Source organism: Propithecus coquereli, unplaced genomic scaffold (assembly GCF_000956105.1).
Source record: "Propithecus coquereli isolate 6110/MARCELLA unplaced genomic scaffold, Pcoq_1.0 Scaffold267, whole genome shotgun sequence".
Taxonomy (NCBI): domain Eukaryota; kingdom Metazoa; phylum Chordata; class Mammalia; order Primates; family Indriidae; genus Propithecus; species Propithecus coquereli.
This window is the reverse complement of record NW_012148252.1, coordinates 1,097,928-1,112,756: the sequence shown is the minus strand read 5'-3', so window position 1 is coordinate 1,112,756 and position 14,829 is coordinate 1,097,928. Positions and strand designations below refer to the sequence as shown.

The following is a 14,829-nucleotide window of genomic DNA, read 5'->3' as shown; positions in this document are numbered from 1 at the left end:
TTTTTTTTTTTTTTAACAAATTGAAGGTTTGTGGCAACACTGACTCGAGTGAGTCTACTGGCACCAATTTTCCAAGAGCATGTGCTCATTTTGTGTCTGTGTGTCATGTTCTGGTAATTCTCACAACATTTCAAACTTTTTCATTATTACTATATCTGTTATGATGATCTACAATCAGTGATCTTTGATGTTACTATTATAATTGTTTTGGGACACTACGACCGTGCCAATATAAAATGGCAAACTTAATTGATAAATCTTACATATGTTCTGACTGCTCTACTGACCAGCTGTTCCCCTGCCTTTCTCTCTCTCTTCAGGTTTCTCTATTCCCTGAGACACAATATCGAAATTAACTCAGTTAATAACCTTACAATGGCCTCTAAGTTCAAGTGAAAGGAAGAGTCACATGTCTCTCACTTTAAATCAAAAGCTGAAATAATTAAGCTTAGCGAGGAAGGCATGTCAAAAGTCAAGACAGACTGAAAGCTAGGTCTCTTGCACTAAAGAGTTAGCAACGTTGTGAATGCAAAAGAAAAGTTCTTGAAGAAAATTAACAGTGCTACTCCAGTGAACACATGAAAGATAAGAAAGGAAAACAGCTTTATTGCTGATATAAAGAAAATGTGAGTGGTCTGGATAGAAAATCAAACCAACCACAACATTCCCTTAAGTTAAAGCCTACTTCAGAGAAAGGCCCCAACTCTTTTTCAATTCTATGAAGGTGGAGAGAGGTGAGGAAGCTGCAGAAGAGAAGTTTGAAGCTAGCAGTGGTTGGTTCATGAGGTTTAAGGAAACAAGCCATCTTCGTAACAGAAAAGTGCAAGGTGAAGTAGAGAACTTGCAGCAAGTTATCCTGGGGATCTAGCTTAGATAATTGATGAAGGTGTCCACTCTAAACAACAGATTTGCAAATGATAAGGCAGATGAAACAGCCTTATCTTGGAAGAAGTTGCTATCTAGGACTTTTGTAGCTAGAGAGGAAAAGTCAATGCCTGGCTTCAAAGCTTCAAAGGACAGGTTGACTCTCTTGTTAGGAAGCTGGTGACTTTAAATTGAAGCCAAGGCTCATTTGACACTCTGAAAATCCTAGAGCCCTTAAGAAATATTCTAAATCTATACTGCCTGAGCTATATAAATGGACAACAAAGCCTGGGTGACAGCACATCTGTTTACAGCCTGGCTTACTGAATATTTTAAATCTACTGTGGAGAACTACTGCTCAGAAAAAAATGCACCTGGGTCACCCAAGAGCTCTGATGGAGATGTACAATGAGATGAATGTTGTTCTCATGCCTGCTAACACGATATCAACTCTACGGCCCATGGAACAAGGAGTAATTTTGACTTTCAAGTCTTATTATTTAAGAAATACATTTCATAAAGTGATAGCTGCCATAGACAGTGGTTTCTCTGATGAATCTGGGCAAAGTAAATTGAAAACCTTCTGGAAATGATTCACCATTTAGATGCCATTAAGAACACTCATCAGTCATAGAAGGTCAAATGCAATCATTACAGGAGTTTGGAAGAAGTTGGTTCCAACCCTCACGGATTACTTTGAAGGGTTTAATGGAGGAAGTAACTGCAGATGTGGTGGAAATAGCAAGATAACTAGAATTAGAAGTGGAGCTTGAAGATGCTACTGAATTGCTTCAATTTCATGATAAAACATGAATGGAAGAAGAGTTGCTTCTTATGGATGAGCAAAGAATGTGTTTTTTTGAGATGGAATCTACTTCTGGTGAAGATGCTGTGAACATTGTGGAAATGACACCAAAGGATTTAGAATAGTACATAGTTAATTAAGCAGCAGCAGAGTTTGAGAGGATTGACTCCAATTTTGAAAGACATTCTACTGTGGGTAAAATGCTATCAAACAACATTACATGCTACAGAGAAATCTCTCGTAAAAGACTGCATCAATTGATGTGGTAAACTTTATTGTTGTCTTATTTTAAGAAATTGTCACAGCCACCTCAACCTTTAACAACCACTATCTTGATCAGTTAGCAGCCATCAACATCAGGCAAGACTCTTCATTAACAAAAAGATTACAACTTGCTAAAGGTTCAGATGATTGTGAGCATTTTTTAGTGATGAAGTATTTTTTAATTAAAGTATGTACGTTGGTTTTGAGGCATATTGCCATTGTACACTTAATAGACTATAGTGTAAACATACCTTTTGTATGCACTGGGAAACAAAAAGATTTGTGTGACAATCTTTACTGAGATATTAACTTTATTGTGGTAGTCTGGAATGAAACCTGCAATATCTCCGAGGTATGCCTGTATTTGATCCATATGTCATTTTCTACATGTTCTTTCATCGTATAGCACAAAGGATTTTTGATAACTCAATACAAAGCAAATATGTATAAATAAGTTTCTCATGTATAAAGTCTGTATATGTATAAAGTCTGTTTCTCATATGATACACCATGCCTGAGAAACAAAGGGTGCTAGAAAGGATTTTAGACAACCAGCTGAGAAAACTGAGGTCCAGAGAAATCTCCCTATAGTCAAGGAGCTACGTAATAGCAGAGGTAGGACTAGAACACAGGTATTTTGGCCCAAGTCTAGTATTTGTCCTATTTTGAGATCCTGCCTCCTATTTCATTAAGAACAATAGGGTTTTTTTTGAAGTGCTGAAGTAAAACATATTTTTTAATAAATTCTCTCAAGATTTCCACCATAAAGAGATTAGAAACTTAGACTTCTATTTCTAGAAATCTAAAATATGTTTGTTTAAGTAAAATTAGGTGAATTCCTTTTGCTAGAGGGGTTTTTTCATAGCAACTTCCAAAAGCACTAAATTTATGGTGAATGTCTGAACCATTTACTTGCTATTTCTATTAACTTCAATGACTTAAATTATAAAATGCTCTAGAAACTATTGAAAATAATTAACTTGAAGGTCCTTCATTTTCTGATATAGCAACAATTTTCAAGCAAATTGCATTTTTAACTGAGGTACCATTCTAATCACTTATTGACTGGCAAGAATTAGTATTGTCATTAAGGCTTGATAGCTATTTATGGTTTTTCCAAGAAGACAAACGCAAAAAAAAGATACAGAAAGATAATTATCAGTGTAATGCTATGAAAGCAAAGCAAATAAGAAATGATTAATAGAACAAATTATTACTAGGGGATGTACCAACAATTTCTGTTAAGGTCAAATTGGCAAGGAAAACCATGGTTTGCTTTTTTCTTACAAGAAAGTGAATTTTGGGGATAAACATTTTCCTCTGATTATTTTCATTTTATGAAAAGGAAGCAAAATGAATCGTGCTTTAAATTTCACAATACATTTCTGAGAATAAAGTTTCAATTGATCAGAGTCACTGCAACAAGCTTGTACAATGAATAAACAACATTTATTTTCATAGTTATCATTGCTTTAATCACAAGTGGAAACTTAGCATTCTTGATTTTAACTTACCTGCAATGGACTGAAATGGGTCCATCTTGGCCAAACTGCTCCTTTGTTTTATGGACTTGGCCGATGAAGTCAATAAATCCTTCTCCAGACTTTGGCACTCCTTGCTCTGGCCAGTCAGTGAACTGGAACTGCCTCACTGTTCGGGACTGGCCGTCCTTTAGAGGGAAAGCCACATAGCCGGCCACAGAGGAGCATGCCAGAAGGATTCAGCAAGCGCGCAGACCACAAGAGCAATCATAATGGTTTTTTTTTTTGCAAAAATAAAAGGGGTAGAAAAAGTTAGAAACGTGTTTAACTAGAAACTTGGCTATGTGTGTGTCTTATCTACTATTAGCACCTTCTACATTCACATATATTTAAATCACAAGTTTATTTACTCTCAAAATGCCCAGTTAAAAACCTAGGTTCTCAGATAGTAAACAGCCATATAGTTCTCCTATTAGCAAATGCTTCTGAGACCCAAAGTTTGGGTTCATTACCATTGACCACATCCACATTCTTTTCAAAGTGGAGCTTACATACTCTATTTCAAAAATTTCAGAATCCAATAACTTTCCAATATTGAAAGGAGCATCCAGGCATATCATCCAGACCAGAGATTTTGCTGTTGTCACGATAACTTCACATCTGCTGTGCTTGCCTATTTCTAGCATTGTCAAATGACAAATGGTGACATTTAAAGGATCTGACACAAACCGGGTAGTTGCTGTTAACCTGGATGCCCCACAAGTCTCAGAGGAATACAATTTCTAGCCATGGCAGGGGACAGAGCATGTGCTGTGTGACTATGCTGTTAAGCAGGAAGTGAAGCATCCCTCAAGGAAACAAGAGATTATCAGCAAATAAATGCCCTTTTCTGAAACAGAATTCTTCTTGCTGACCACAGGAATTAAGAAGGCTATGGGGGGCCTTTAACACAGATAAACCAAAAGGTAGAAAAAAGAAAAACAAGTCAGATGCAAGAAGGGTCTTTCTTTTCTAGAGTGATTAGGCAAAACTGCTCTGCCTTATAGTATATAATTGGGTTAAAAAGAAGATACTAAGTCACTTCTGATTCCTTCTAGGATTTTAAGGTGTTTTTAGAAGCACAACAAGAGCAGAAGCAGCCCTCTGTTTACAGAACCAGGAATATCAATTATACCCATCAACCTCCTCCCCTGACTCATCAGAGGAGAAAGATAATCCAAACTCTAAGCTTACACGGACCGAATCCACTTGAAGAGGCCCTACTTCAAAATGGTCTCTTCCCTTTGAAGAGGCTTCTGACTTGTTTCTCCGTTTTATTTTTGTTAACACCTCTTTCCCCACCAAAGTTCTTCTGGATACAGGTGTGCATCTTCCCAGCATTCTGGGTAAGCAGACAGAGATGCAATCTTTCTAATTCAGTCATATTGAGAAGGGGGAGTGGCTCAACTCAAGGTGGGCACATCAACTAGCCTGGTGTTTTTCACAGACACAGGGTAGGTTACTGACTAACTTTATTTGGGGATGGAGGTAAAACAGGAAGATTAATCCAACTTTTTGAGAATACAGAGGAATACAGAAATAAGTATTTGGCCCCATAACTAATTTGTGGATGGTTACCATGGAAGCATGATTTACTTCCCTTTGTTTCCAGAAAAGATTTAAGAAGCACAGTAAGCAAAGCCAGAGGCCGGGTAATACAGATTTATTCTCCTCTGAATGTCCTAGGGATTTCATTTCTGACCACAGTTGCTTTTAATAGCAAGAAGAGGTCACGTGCACAAACCCTTACTATTTGGAGGAAAGACCACCTGACTCCGTTTAAAGGTTACCTGTTCAACAGTACTGTATTCTCAAGTGCCAACTTGCTTCCTAAACTGGGAAGTTGAGATTAGAAACACACCAGGAGTGCAAACAGCAAGTGCGATGGTAGCTAAGAAAATTATACAGTCACAGTGAGACTTTGTTTTTTAAACATGTGAGCAAGTTCTGGTTTCAATCTTCTTTTGCTTATTGTGATCAGATTTAATTTGGTCAGATGGGGAGTCGAAAAGGTATCCCTGCCATTGGTGGAGCTTGGTTCCTAGTCTATATCATCAGGAGTGGTTGGTGAGTTTACCTCAAATGCACTTAAGATTTCCAGTCACATACCTAGCTTTAAATTCTGAAAGGGCATGATTTTTTTTTTTTTTTTAACAATGGGGCAGGTCACCAAAGCATGCTTGCCTGGACAACTCAGAAACGAGACCGAGGGACTTAACTGCTGCCTTGAGTACAGGCACCTTCATAGTAGTTAATACGTTAGACTTTCTGGGATTAACAGGTCTGCTACCTGGGCCGACCCTCCTGCTAACCAATTTCTCTTTCATTTAAGGTCAACAGCTAGGGCTGGCCTTTGGGGATTAGCAAAACAATCTCCAAACATAAGTTTAGAGAAAGAGCTTTCCAGAAAAAAACAATGGATCAAGTAAATAGCTCTATCCTGAAGTTTTAATCAACCCACCCACTGTGACAGTTCCAAACAACAAAAAAACAAAACAGGTCTTTGAATTGACCCGGTCTCCCCAAGATGTGTTTGTAATCATGGTTGAAAGTGGCCAAAGGCAAATATATTAAAGTTTATGCACAGAACATCTTACATCAGGGCTGAACCTTGGACTCGGCAATCTAGATAAGAAACGCAGAATGAAAATTAGCCAACAAGGGTCGTGGGTGCACAGCTCTCATGGACAGACACATTAGCACACCGAAGAATAAACTCTGCCAGGAATCAAATTAGAATGTGCAAAGCTTGTCAGATTTTTCTAAAGAATGCCATTTGCTCTGCAGTTTTAAAATCATACCAAATTAACCTCTGGGCCCACATGACCTAAAGGGCTTTACAAAACAACAACATATTTACAGCCTCAAGTAATGAAGAAGTCAAAAAATGCTCCGAAGAGAATGAGCTGAGAAGGTGAATGTAAGCCCAGCCAACCAATCAGTAAATGCTTCCCAGCACAAACACTCACCAAGTGCATCCCTAAAGTTGGGCTGCCAGATGTTATATTTGAATAGATGCCAAGCTTGGGTTTGTGAGAATGCTTGCCAGACAGAGGAAAAGTTACTCTTATATTAAAAAAAACGGTCCTCCGGGATGGCTGATTTCTTTTCTTTTTGGGAGTATGGTCCTTGGCAAATGTTTCTCCCAGAGAGGTGTATTTTAGACGACTTTTTGGCTAATGGTTAAGAGTTGAAGACTGTGCCAACTTACCCTGGCATCTGTGACTTTGAATTCCCTTAGGATATACTGTGGCATGTTGTACTCAGCCATGGGATCTACAACAAAGTACTGGTATCTCGCGGATCGTTCTGCTGGCCAGTATTGGTGACATTTCTCCTAAAAGGAGAGAAGGTTAATGTTAAACTACACAAAATATAAATGAAGTTTTGTCTATCATCTATCTATCTAATTTCTTTATCTCATTAATAAAATTTCAAACTTTAAGGCAATTACAATTGCATGTGACTCATTTTCTCTTTGAAACCATGAGCTCCCCGAAGATAGGGAAACCATCTAGTTCGTTATTTTCCCATGGTATCCAGCACAGTACTGGCATATAGTAGCTGCTGAATACACATCAGTTGAATTGAATGCTTGGATGGGGTAAGCATCTTCACACCTGCAAGTTATCCCAATAATTACATCAGTCCTTGGATAATGCTGGCCATATCAGTCGTGCAACGCACCACCACAGCACACTGGTACCACTGTGCTTTGCAGTGAAGAGAACCATCAATGTGAACACAGGAAGAAACCTCTGAAATGATTTTTTCCCATCTTACTTGTCAAGGAAACTGTGGCCCAGGCAGTTTTAATGGGTTGGCTAAACACTGCAGAGTCAGTGGCCAAATCGGAATAGTCAGTTACAGTTCTGGTCTGATATTCTTTTTGTTCTCTCTGTGGGCTCTGAAAGCTGGGTTTTAGCTATACTTCTAACGTTTAATTTGTACAAAGAAGGGATAAAATATCTCAAGAAAATATGACAAAATGCTTGCATCTGCTGAATCTAAGTGGTATCTCTAATACTATTAAGCAATAATAGTAGAATAGTATTAATAGTAGTAATAACAGATACCTTAGGTATCTCTAATACTGTTTTGTGGATATTGTAGAACAATCAATTTTTAAAAGTGGATTTGGGGTTACCAGATTTTATCCTTAGAAAAATCATGTAACTTTCTAACAGTTTGTTCAATGGGAGTGGAACGTAGGCAAGTAAGAATTTGCCTCAAGAATAAAAGAAAGCTGGTTCCTTCAAACAGAGAAATGACAGCACTTTTGTTCATGAAACTCCAGCCATTCAGAGCAAAAAAAAAAAAAGAATATGCTGAGAGTCATATATAGTCAAACAAAGACACCTGCTTACTGATCTGTCCCTACAATTGTGCTTCATTGGAAACAAAGCACTAGATCTTTCTTCAAAACACAGAAATTTAATAACTTGATGTGGCTTTGCAAATTAGAAATCAACAAGGAGTAATAGATGGTACAGATTGTGTCCCGAGTACTCTGTATTTTGAAAAAATGACACTGGCACTTGAGTTATTAAGATGAAACCTTCATTTCTTCGTAGAGCAGATGTGTCTTAGGAGGAGACACATGAGGGCGACACACTTACTCTGCCCATTTCACGCAGTTTGGTGAGCATCACAACGATGGTGGAATTGTGTTCCCAGAGCATCCGCCAGAAGTCTTCAGTGGTCTCTGCCAAGGGACCCTGGGTAGCGATGTAGGCTTTCTGTTGTCTGAATTACAGAGAATGAAAAGAGCGTGTTAAAGTGCTTAGAAAACACGCAAAAGCTCACATTTGGTATGTAAACATCAAACCTGGTAACAGAAAATGAAACCATATTATCGATGCAATTGCAGTAAATTCCCATTAAGATTATATAATCAAATAAGAGCATTTAATACATTCTGAGGACTTTGTAAAAGAAACTGCTTTGTTAATATTATGATGTATGTCTTTATCATTATTATTTAAACTTTAGTGCAATGCTAATAGCTCAATTTCATGTGTCATACAAATCACTTAAGAAACACTTAGTTGTGCAGCTTTTCTAGAAATGACTCTCACACAATCTATTAAGTTTATGAAATATGCTGCAAAACAGATTCTTTATTAATTCCTTCCAAATCCAAATGGCTTCTGAAAGAAGAGTACAGAAGGCCAGATTAAACACTCCATAACTACTGCTTCTTACTCCTATCCAAAATAACAAAAAACAAATACCAAGGGACTAAATGCTGACCTATGCAGAAAGAAAATGGCTTTGAATTGAGATGAAATTTATTCTGGTTATGAAACTAGGGCGCATGTAAATATCAAGGCTTTGGATAGTCAGGGGAGCAAGAATATATACCTGTATCCATCAATAAAACTGGCATTGATGTAATCAGATCCTTCTACTCCTCGGATAGGTTGCAGGCATACCCTTGTGGATTCATATGGCATAATATTAACAAGGCGATTTTTGAATTTATTACATGGAAGATTGGCACTGATGAATCTTGAGGTGTGAGCTTTTGAGCTGGCTAGACGCTGTTGAATAGAAAAAAACAAAAATCCAACAAAGATAATTTTAGCCTATGGTTTGAATGCAATGTACCCAAGATTTCCCTTTTGGATATAAATCTTTTGTTTACTTTAAAGTAAATGACTATTCAAACTGCATGGCTTTTCACTTCTACCTAATTACTCCATATATAGCATATTGAATTTTTAAATATTTTCTGAGAATGTGATCTCTCAATTTAGATTAGAATACAAAAGGCCCATGGTATTATTAGGTTAGGAAACAAAGAAGAGAAGAGGAAGAGAGGAAGAAAGTGTTTAATAATCTGACACCTGAGATAAAGGTCAAATGAATCTCGTACTTCACAAATCTGAAAGGTTAAGAAAGTAAAGCCACTACTCAAAGACAATCTCAGAATGACTGGCTCCTGAATAACCACATCACATCCAATACCATACCTTAAATTCGAGCTCCATTCCTGTGACATTCTCTCCTGTTTCTATTTGTGTCAGCTTCTGAATGTAGGCATACAAGTTCCTAGCTGGCACTTCGGTATTTCCACAAGTCACTGCTTCTAACAGTGCATCATGGATAAAGATGTATTGGTCTTCTGTTTGAACCATGTAATTCCTCTGGGCTCTCATTAAAGTTACATGGCCATAAATATCTACAGTTTTTTCATGCTTTATTCTTTCTAACATGGCATCTATTACGATGAAACAACCAGTCCGGCCAACTCCCGCACTATAAGGAAAATAAAGAGAAAAGAAAAGCCCAAATAAACCTATCAGGAAATCAACACACAAAAGAAGTATTATTTTTTTATTTATTAACTAGCTCTTATATCCATTAATTCTATTCTACTCAAATAGCTATTGTGATGATTTTGGAACACTCTAAAGTCAAAACTATGATCTAGGAACTATAACCAGAGTGTAGGGAACAAAATATTGAGTAAAATTAGTTTGGTTTCGAAATGTAAAAAACATTAAATCCATAATTACTATGCCCCTTGATCATGCAGTACAAAGTAGACACTATTTTGAAACCATTTTGAAAAAAATACAACCATTTAGGCTGTTTAGAAGATATTTTTTGATATTGGTAAAGATCTAATTAGGCCGTATTTTTAAATAAACTGTCTCAGTCTTTAAGTTCATCATACAAAAAATAAAGATTGCCCTTACAATCTCCAGGTAAGCCTTGTATGTTTCCTATTTATCAAACTTTTGAGGCTGAGTACATTTATGTGTCAAGCATGATTCAATCCAAAATGTTTTCTTTCTCCTGATCTTGCATGTTTCTTTGCCTGGTACACATGTACTCAACAGGAACAGGTATGCATCGCCGCCTTAGATACCAAACAATAGCTTCCTTTATCGCTACATGTCACTGTTTCTGTCTTCTGTGTATCTGTATGTTTATTTATCTGCCCATCCATTCATTGATCTGTCCATCTCTTCATTCCATGAGCAGTGATGTACTTTACTAAGAAAAATAGGGGCTACAACAATAAGGATGACTTAGATCCTACCTTTAAAGAGTTCAGAGTCTATCAAGAGTCTTCATGCTCTACTTAACTATTTATAATACAAGAAAAAAAAGGATATGTTGGTTTTGTAGATGATGTGGCATTTGAGATGGGACTTGAAGGACAGGAAGGATGGGCAATTAAGGATGCTGGGATAACAAAAGAGAAGGAACCAGCTACTGCTGGTTCTGGGAGCTACATGTGAAATTTTTCATAGGCACCTGTGCAAGGAATATACCAGAACTCCCAAATGAGTAAATTTAACGAACACCAGGGCTCCTGTCTCAAGTGAAATGGCAATTTTTCTCTGGTACCAAATGGCTGCAAGGTGGTAAGGGAGCATTTTCTAAAACAAAATAATACTTTTAATTACTGAACAGTGTTTATCAAATGCGGCTTCCATATAGGAGCCCTGTAGTTTAAAGACTGGCTGAGTGAGAATTTGACATATTGACTATTTTGAAATTGCTTACTTTTTTTATGTCCTATGCCAGAGGGCCCTTGGATACTGATTCTAAGACTCCATTCAAAGTTTAAACCCACAAACTGACATGACATTGAGATATCATGCAAAAGCCTTCTGAAACAGAGAGTCTTAAAAATGACAGCACATACCTTAGCGCAGAACAAATGAGAAACCTGATGTAAGCATTAATATGGAGCTCTGGTAGCCCGTTGGTCCAAATGTACCGAGAGCCATGAAGTCCCATTTCATTTACTTTGTTCTACTAAATAAGCCTATTAAATGGCAAGTTTTTGCTGTCATTCCTAATCTCCACCCTCCCCAGGCAGGATTAATCACCCTTTGCCCCAGATCCCTCGGTGCCTCAAATACCCCTCCACTACAGCCCCAGTCAAACCATATTATTAATTGTTGGCAGCCACCCATGAACAAACAGTGGCCATCTTGAGAGCAGGAATTGCTTTTTTTTTGTTATCTTTGTGTGCCCTGCACCGAGTGTACAGCAAGTGTTTAACCATGTTTGTGGAATAAGTGAATGAATTAGTGATGGTTATGAGAGGCCTTAGGTAATGAGCATCCCATCCAGGTAAGATAAGCCTACTTAGGAAGCAGAACTCTCAGTAGAAGAAATCCTACATTTGGCAAGGGTTTGGCTATGCGGGGAATATATGAGGATTGCTCTGTGTAGTGTTTGTTAGGGAATAAGGAGATAGGAAAATGCTTTAAGCTGTCTCTGTGTCTTGGTCTCTTGATATGCCGTTGGATTGCAGTGAAAAGAATCTAAGTAGGACTTCACCAGGAAAAGGTTTGTCTTTCTAGGTTTCTTTCAAACCCTGTGTTTGGCAGGTTCTAAGATCGTAACATCTTTCGTTCTTTCTGTGTCATCTTTCTAAATTGTCTTCATTCCATTTGTGCATTGCTTCTAATTGGACACAGCTTCATGCAGTTCTTCCTAGTGGAGACCACACTGTAAACTTTATAACTGAGCCCTACATATCAAGTCAATTCTAGATAACGGCAGGAATATTTTCCCAAAATATGCATCAGGGACCATTCAAATGTCTGGAGGATGTATTGTTTTATATTCTGGGAAAAAGATACCACAGAATCTTGCAAAATTAGTAGGAATTACTCCAGCTCTAAACAGTATTAACCTTTTTGTGATGGCAATGATGTATTTTTCCCAAAAATTGAAGGAGGAAAAAAAATCACATATGTCCCTGCATCTAAATTATGAACTGTGGGATGGAGAGAAACAAAAGAAGAACAGCTATGACTTGAACACAACCTGTTTTTGCCCCAAAACACAAAATACTGTTAACTGCCCAATCTTGCTATTCATGTGGAATGTAGGGAAGGAGCCGACTGAGCCTCAGAACTTGTGTGTTACCTGTTCTCTAGGGCGAAGAGTTCTTGAGGGCTTTAAACATTGGACGTGTGTTTTAACTTAAAGCAAGACCATGAGGTTCAAAGCATTTTTTCAGATACTAATGGCTGTGTGTCCTTGAGAAAGTCACTTAACCTCTTCTCTATTTTCCTATTTTTCTTAAATCATAATACTGACAATTAACTCTAGCTAATTATCTAGTGAGTCTAATTATCTATTAAATCTTAAGGCTGAATTAAACACACCAAGTGTTTTGCAAGTATAATGGAAGAGGCAGTTACTTTGTAGGTACATACTCCACTTTTAAATTCTACTTTTAAAGCTGACAACAAGGAACAGGCAACGTAACAGAGGGGAAATTGTGACAGAATCACTGCAGAAGCATTTGAAAGTTTGCTTTTAAAATCTTGCTTTGATCTACCCCTTCAAGCTGGTCTTCCTTTTCTCCACCTATTTCCAATAAATACGTCTTACATTCGAGAGGAAATTTCTGCTTTCACATCTATTGTCAGGGCAGATGAGATGGCAGTCAAGGGCCTTCCCTCCACTGTGCTTGGCGCCTGGGAGGCAGTCAGTAAATGTCAGTTTCCTTTCCCCTTCTCTGATTCATAACATTTGGGAACTTCCCTGAAGTCATACAGCTCATAGTAGATGGCAGAGCAGGGATTCATTCAAATGCAGGTTCGGAGATGCTAAAATTTAGCACCCCGTTTCCTTTCCTTTTCTATTGCTTCACGCTGCTTTCTACCATTTAGGTCAGCAATAATTGTCACATATAGGACTTTCTTACAGCCCACTCTTCTATAACATTCCTTTAGCAGCATTTGACTACCGCTCACGCAGGTTCCTTGAAAAGCCTTTCTTCCTTGGTTTCTTTGACACTAGTTGAGGGGGTTTGGGAAACATCAGATACCTCCTTGGGATTAATGGGCAGAAGGGAGGAGATTCTGTAATTATCCCAAACAAAAAATAACCCAAAACATGTGGTGTATGAAATTAGCCAAAAAGAATTGCATCGTGGTCCTGTATCATGGTTCCATTGATTTCGTAACAGAGTAGATTTCTTATCAAGTTGGAAACCAAAATTAAAGATGAACTCTAAATGTCATCTTCCGAAATCTATCAGCACCCTTTCAGACTATGCCTCAGTATGTTTTTTTAAACATTTTTATTTGACTCACGTGTTAATTGTCCACTTGCCCCTCTGTATTGGTCCATCTGCACCACTTTCCCAGATTTATATACCTCTTCCAGACCCCCAAATGTGGATAATGCCCCCAAAATTCTATCCGTCCTTCCCTCATTCTCCTTCATGGCTCAGTAATAATCTCCAAAGGATTCCTAAAATGATGACCCTTTCAGCCCAAGTGGAGACCTAAAATTCAAACCACCCTCAAGTCTCTCAAAAATAAACAAATTCCAAGCTTAATCAGCATCTTCTCTCAAATCTCCTCCCACTCTCATTCTCTCTTTGACACTCAGGTCTAAAACTGAAAAATCACCTTGGTCTGTTGTTGCCTCTTGCCCTGCACAATAATAAATTGTAAGTTTCTATGTATTCAACCTCCACCATTTTATTCAACTATCTATCAGTGGTGCACCGGAGCTGGCAAAAGCCAATTATTAAATTTTCAAGGGTTTTGCCTGAACAGATTAAAAATAAAAGTAACATTCAAAACTTATTGCTTTTTAATTATTTTACGCTCTTGAGGTGAAAACATATACAGGAGTCCCCTCTTATCTGTGGTTTCGCTTTCAAAGGTTTCAGTTACTGCGGTTAACTGTGGTCTGAAACTATTAAATGGAAAATTTCAGGATAAATAATTTAGTTTAAAATTGTGTGTTGTTCTGAATAGTGTGATGAAACCTCACACCTTCCCACTCTATCCTGCCCAGGACATAAGCCCTCCCTTTGTCCAGCTTATCCACGCTGTCTATGCTATCCACCCAATAGTCATTTAGTAGCCATCTGTGTTATCAGGTTGACTGTCTTGGTATTGCAGTGCTTGTGTTCAAATAATCCTTATTTTACTTAATAACGGCCCCAAAGTGCAAGAGTAGTGATTCTGGCAATTCGAATACACCAAAGAGTAAAGTGCTTTGCTCCCTTTAAGTGAAAAGGTGACAGTTCTCAACTTAACAAGGAAAGAAAAAAAATCGTATGCTAAGGTTGCTAAGATCTATGTTAAGAATGAATTTTCTGTGAAATTGTAAAGAAGGAAAAATAAATTTGTGCTAGTTTGTTGCACCTCAAACTGCAAAAGTTATGGCCACAGTGTGTGATAAGTGCTTAGTTAAGATGAAAAAGGCATTAAATTTGTGGGTGGAAGACATGAACAGAAACATGTACTGACTGATGCTGATCAGATTCTGTATTACTCGAAGTTTCAGGCATCCACTTGAGGGTCTTGGAAGGTATCCCCTGCTGATAAGGAGGGACACTGTAATGATATGCTACTGATCATCTCTCCCTAGTGA

At 37.8% G+C, this 14,829-nt stretch overlaps 1 protein-coding gene across 1 annotated transcript in view; it reads right to left on the bottom strand.

Annotated features, from left to right (window-relative positions):
* The window catches only part of PTPRD (protein tyrosine phosphatase, receptor type, D), a 439,560-nt gene that overhangs the window by 4,345 nt on the left and 420,386 nt on the right, over nucleotides 1–14,829 (bottom strand). The window contains exons 29-33 of the mRNA XM_012647380.1: nucleotides 9,429–9,714; nucleotides 8,818–8,996; nucleotides 8,073–8,199; nucleotides 6,665–6,790; nucleotides 3,448–3,602 (exon numbers count right to left, since the gene is read on the bottom strand). Coding sequence (XP_012502834.1) covers nucleotides 3,448–3,602; nucleotides 6,665–6,790; nucleotides 8,073–8,199; nucleotides 8,818–8,996; nucleotides 9,429–9,714 — 873 coding nt within the window. The remainder of the gene's footprint in view (nucleotides 1–3,447; nucleotides 3,603–6,664; nucleotides 6,791–8,072; nucleotides 8,200–8,817; nucleotides 8,997–9,428; nucleotides 9,715–14,829) is intronic.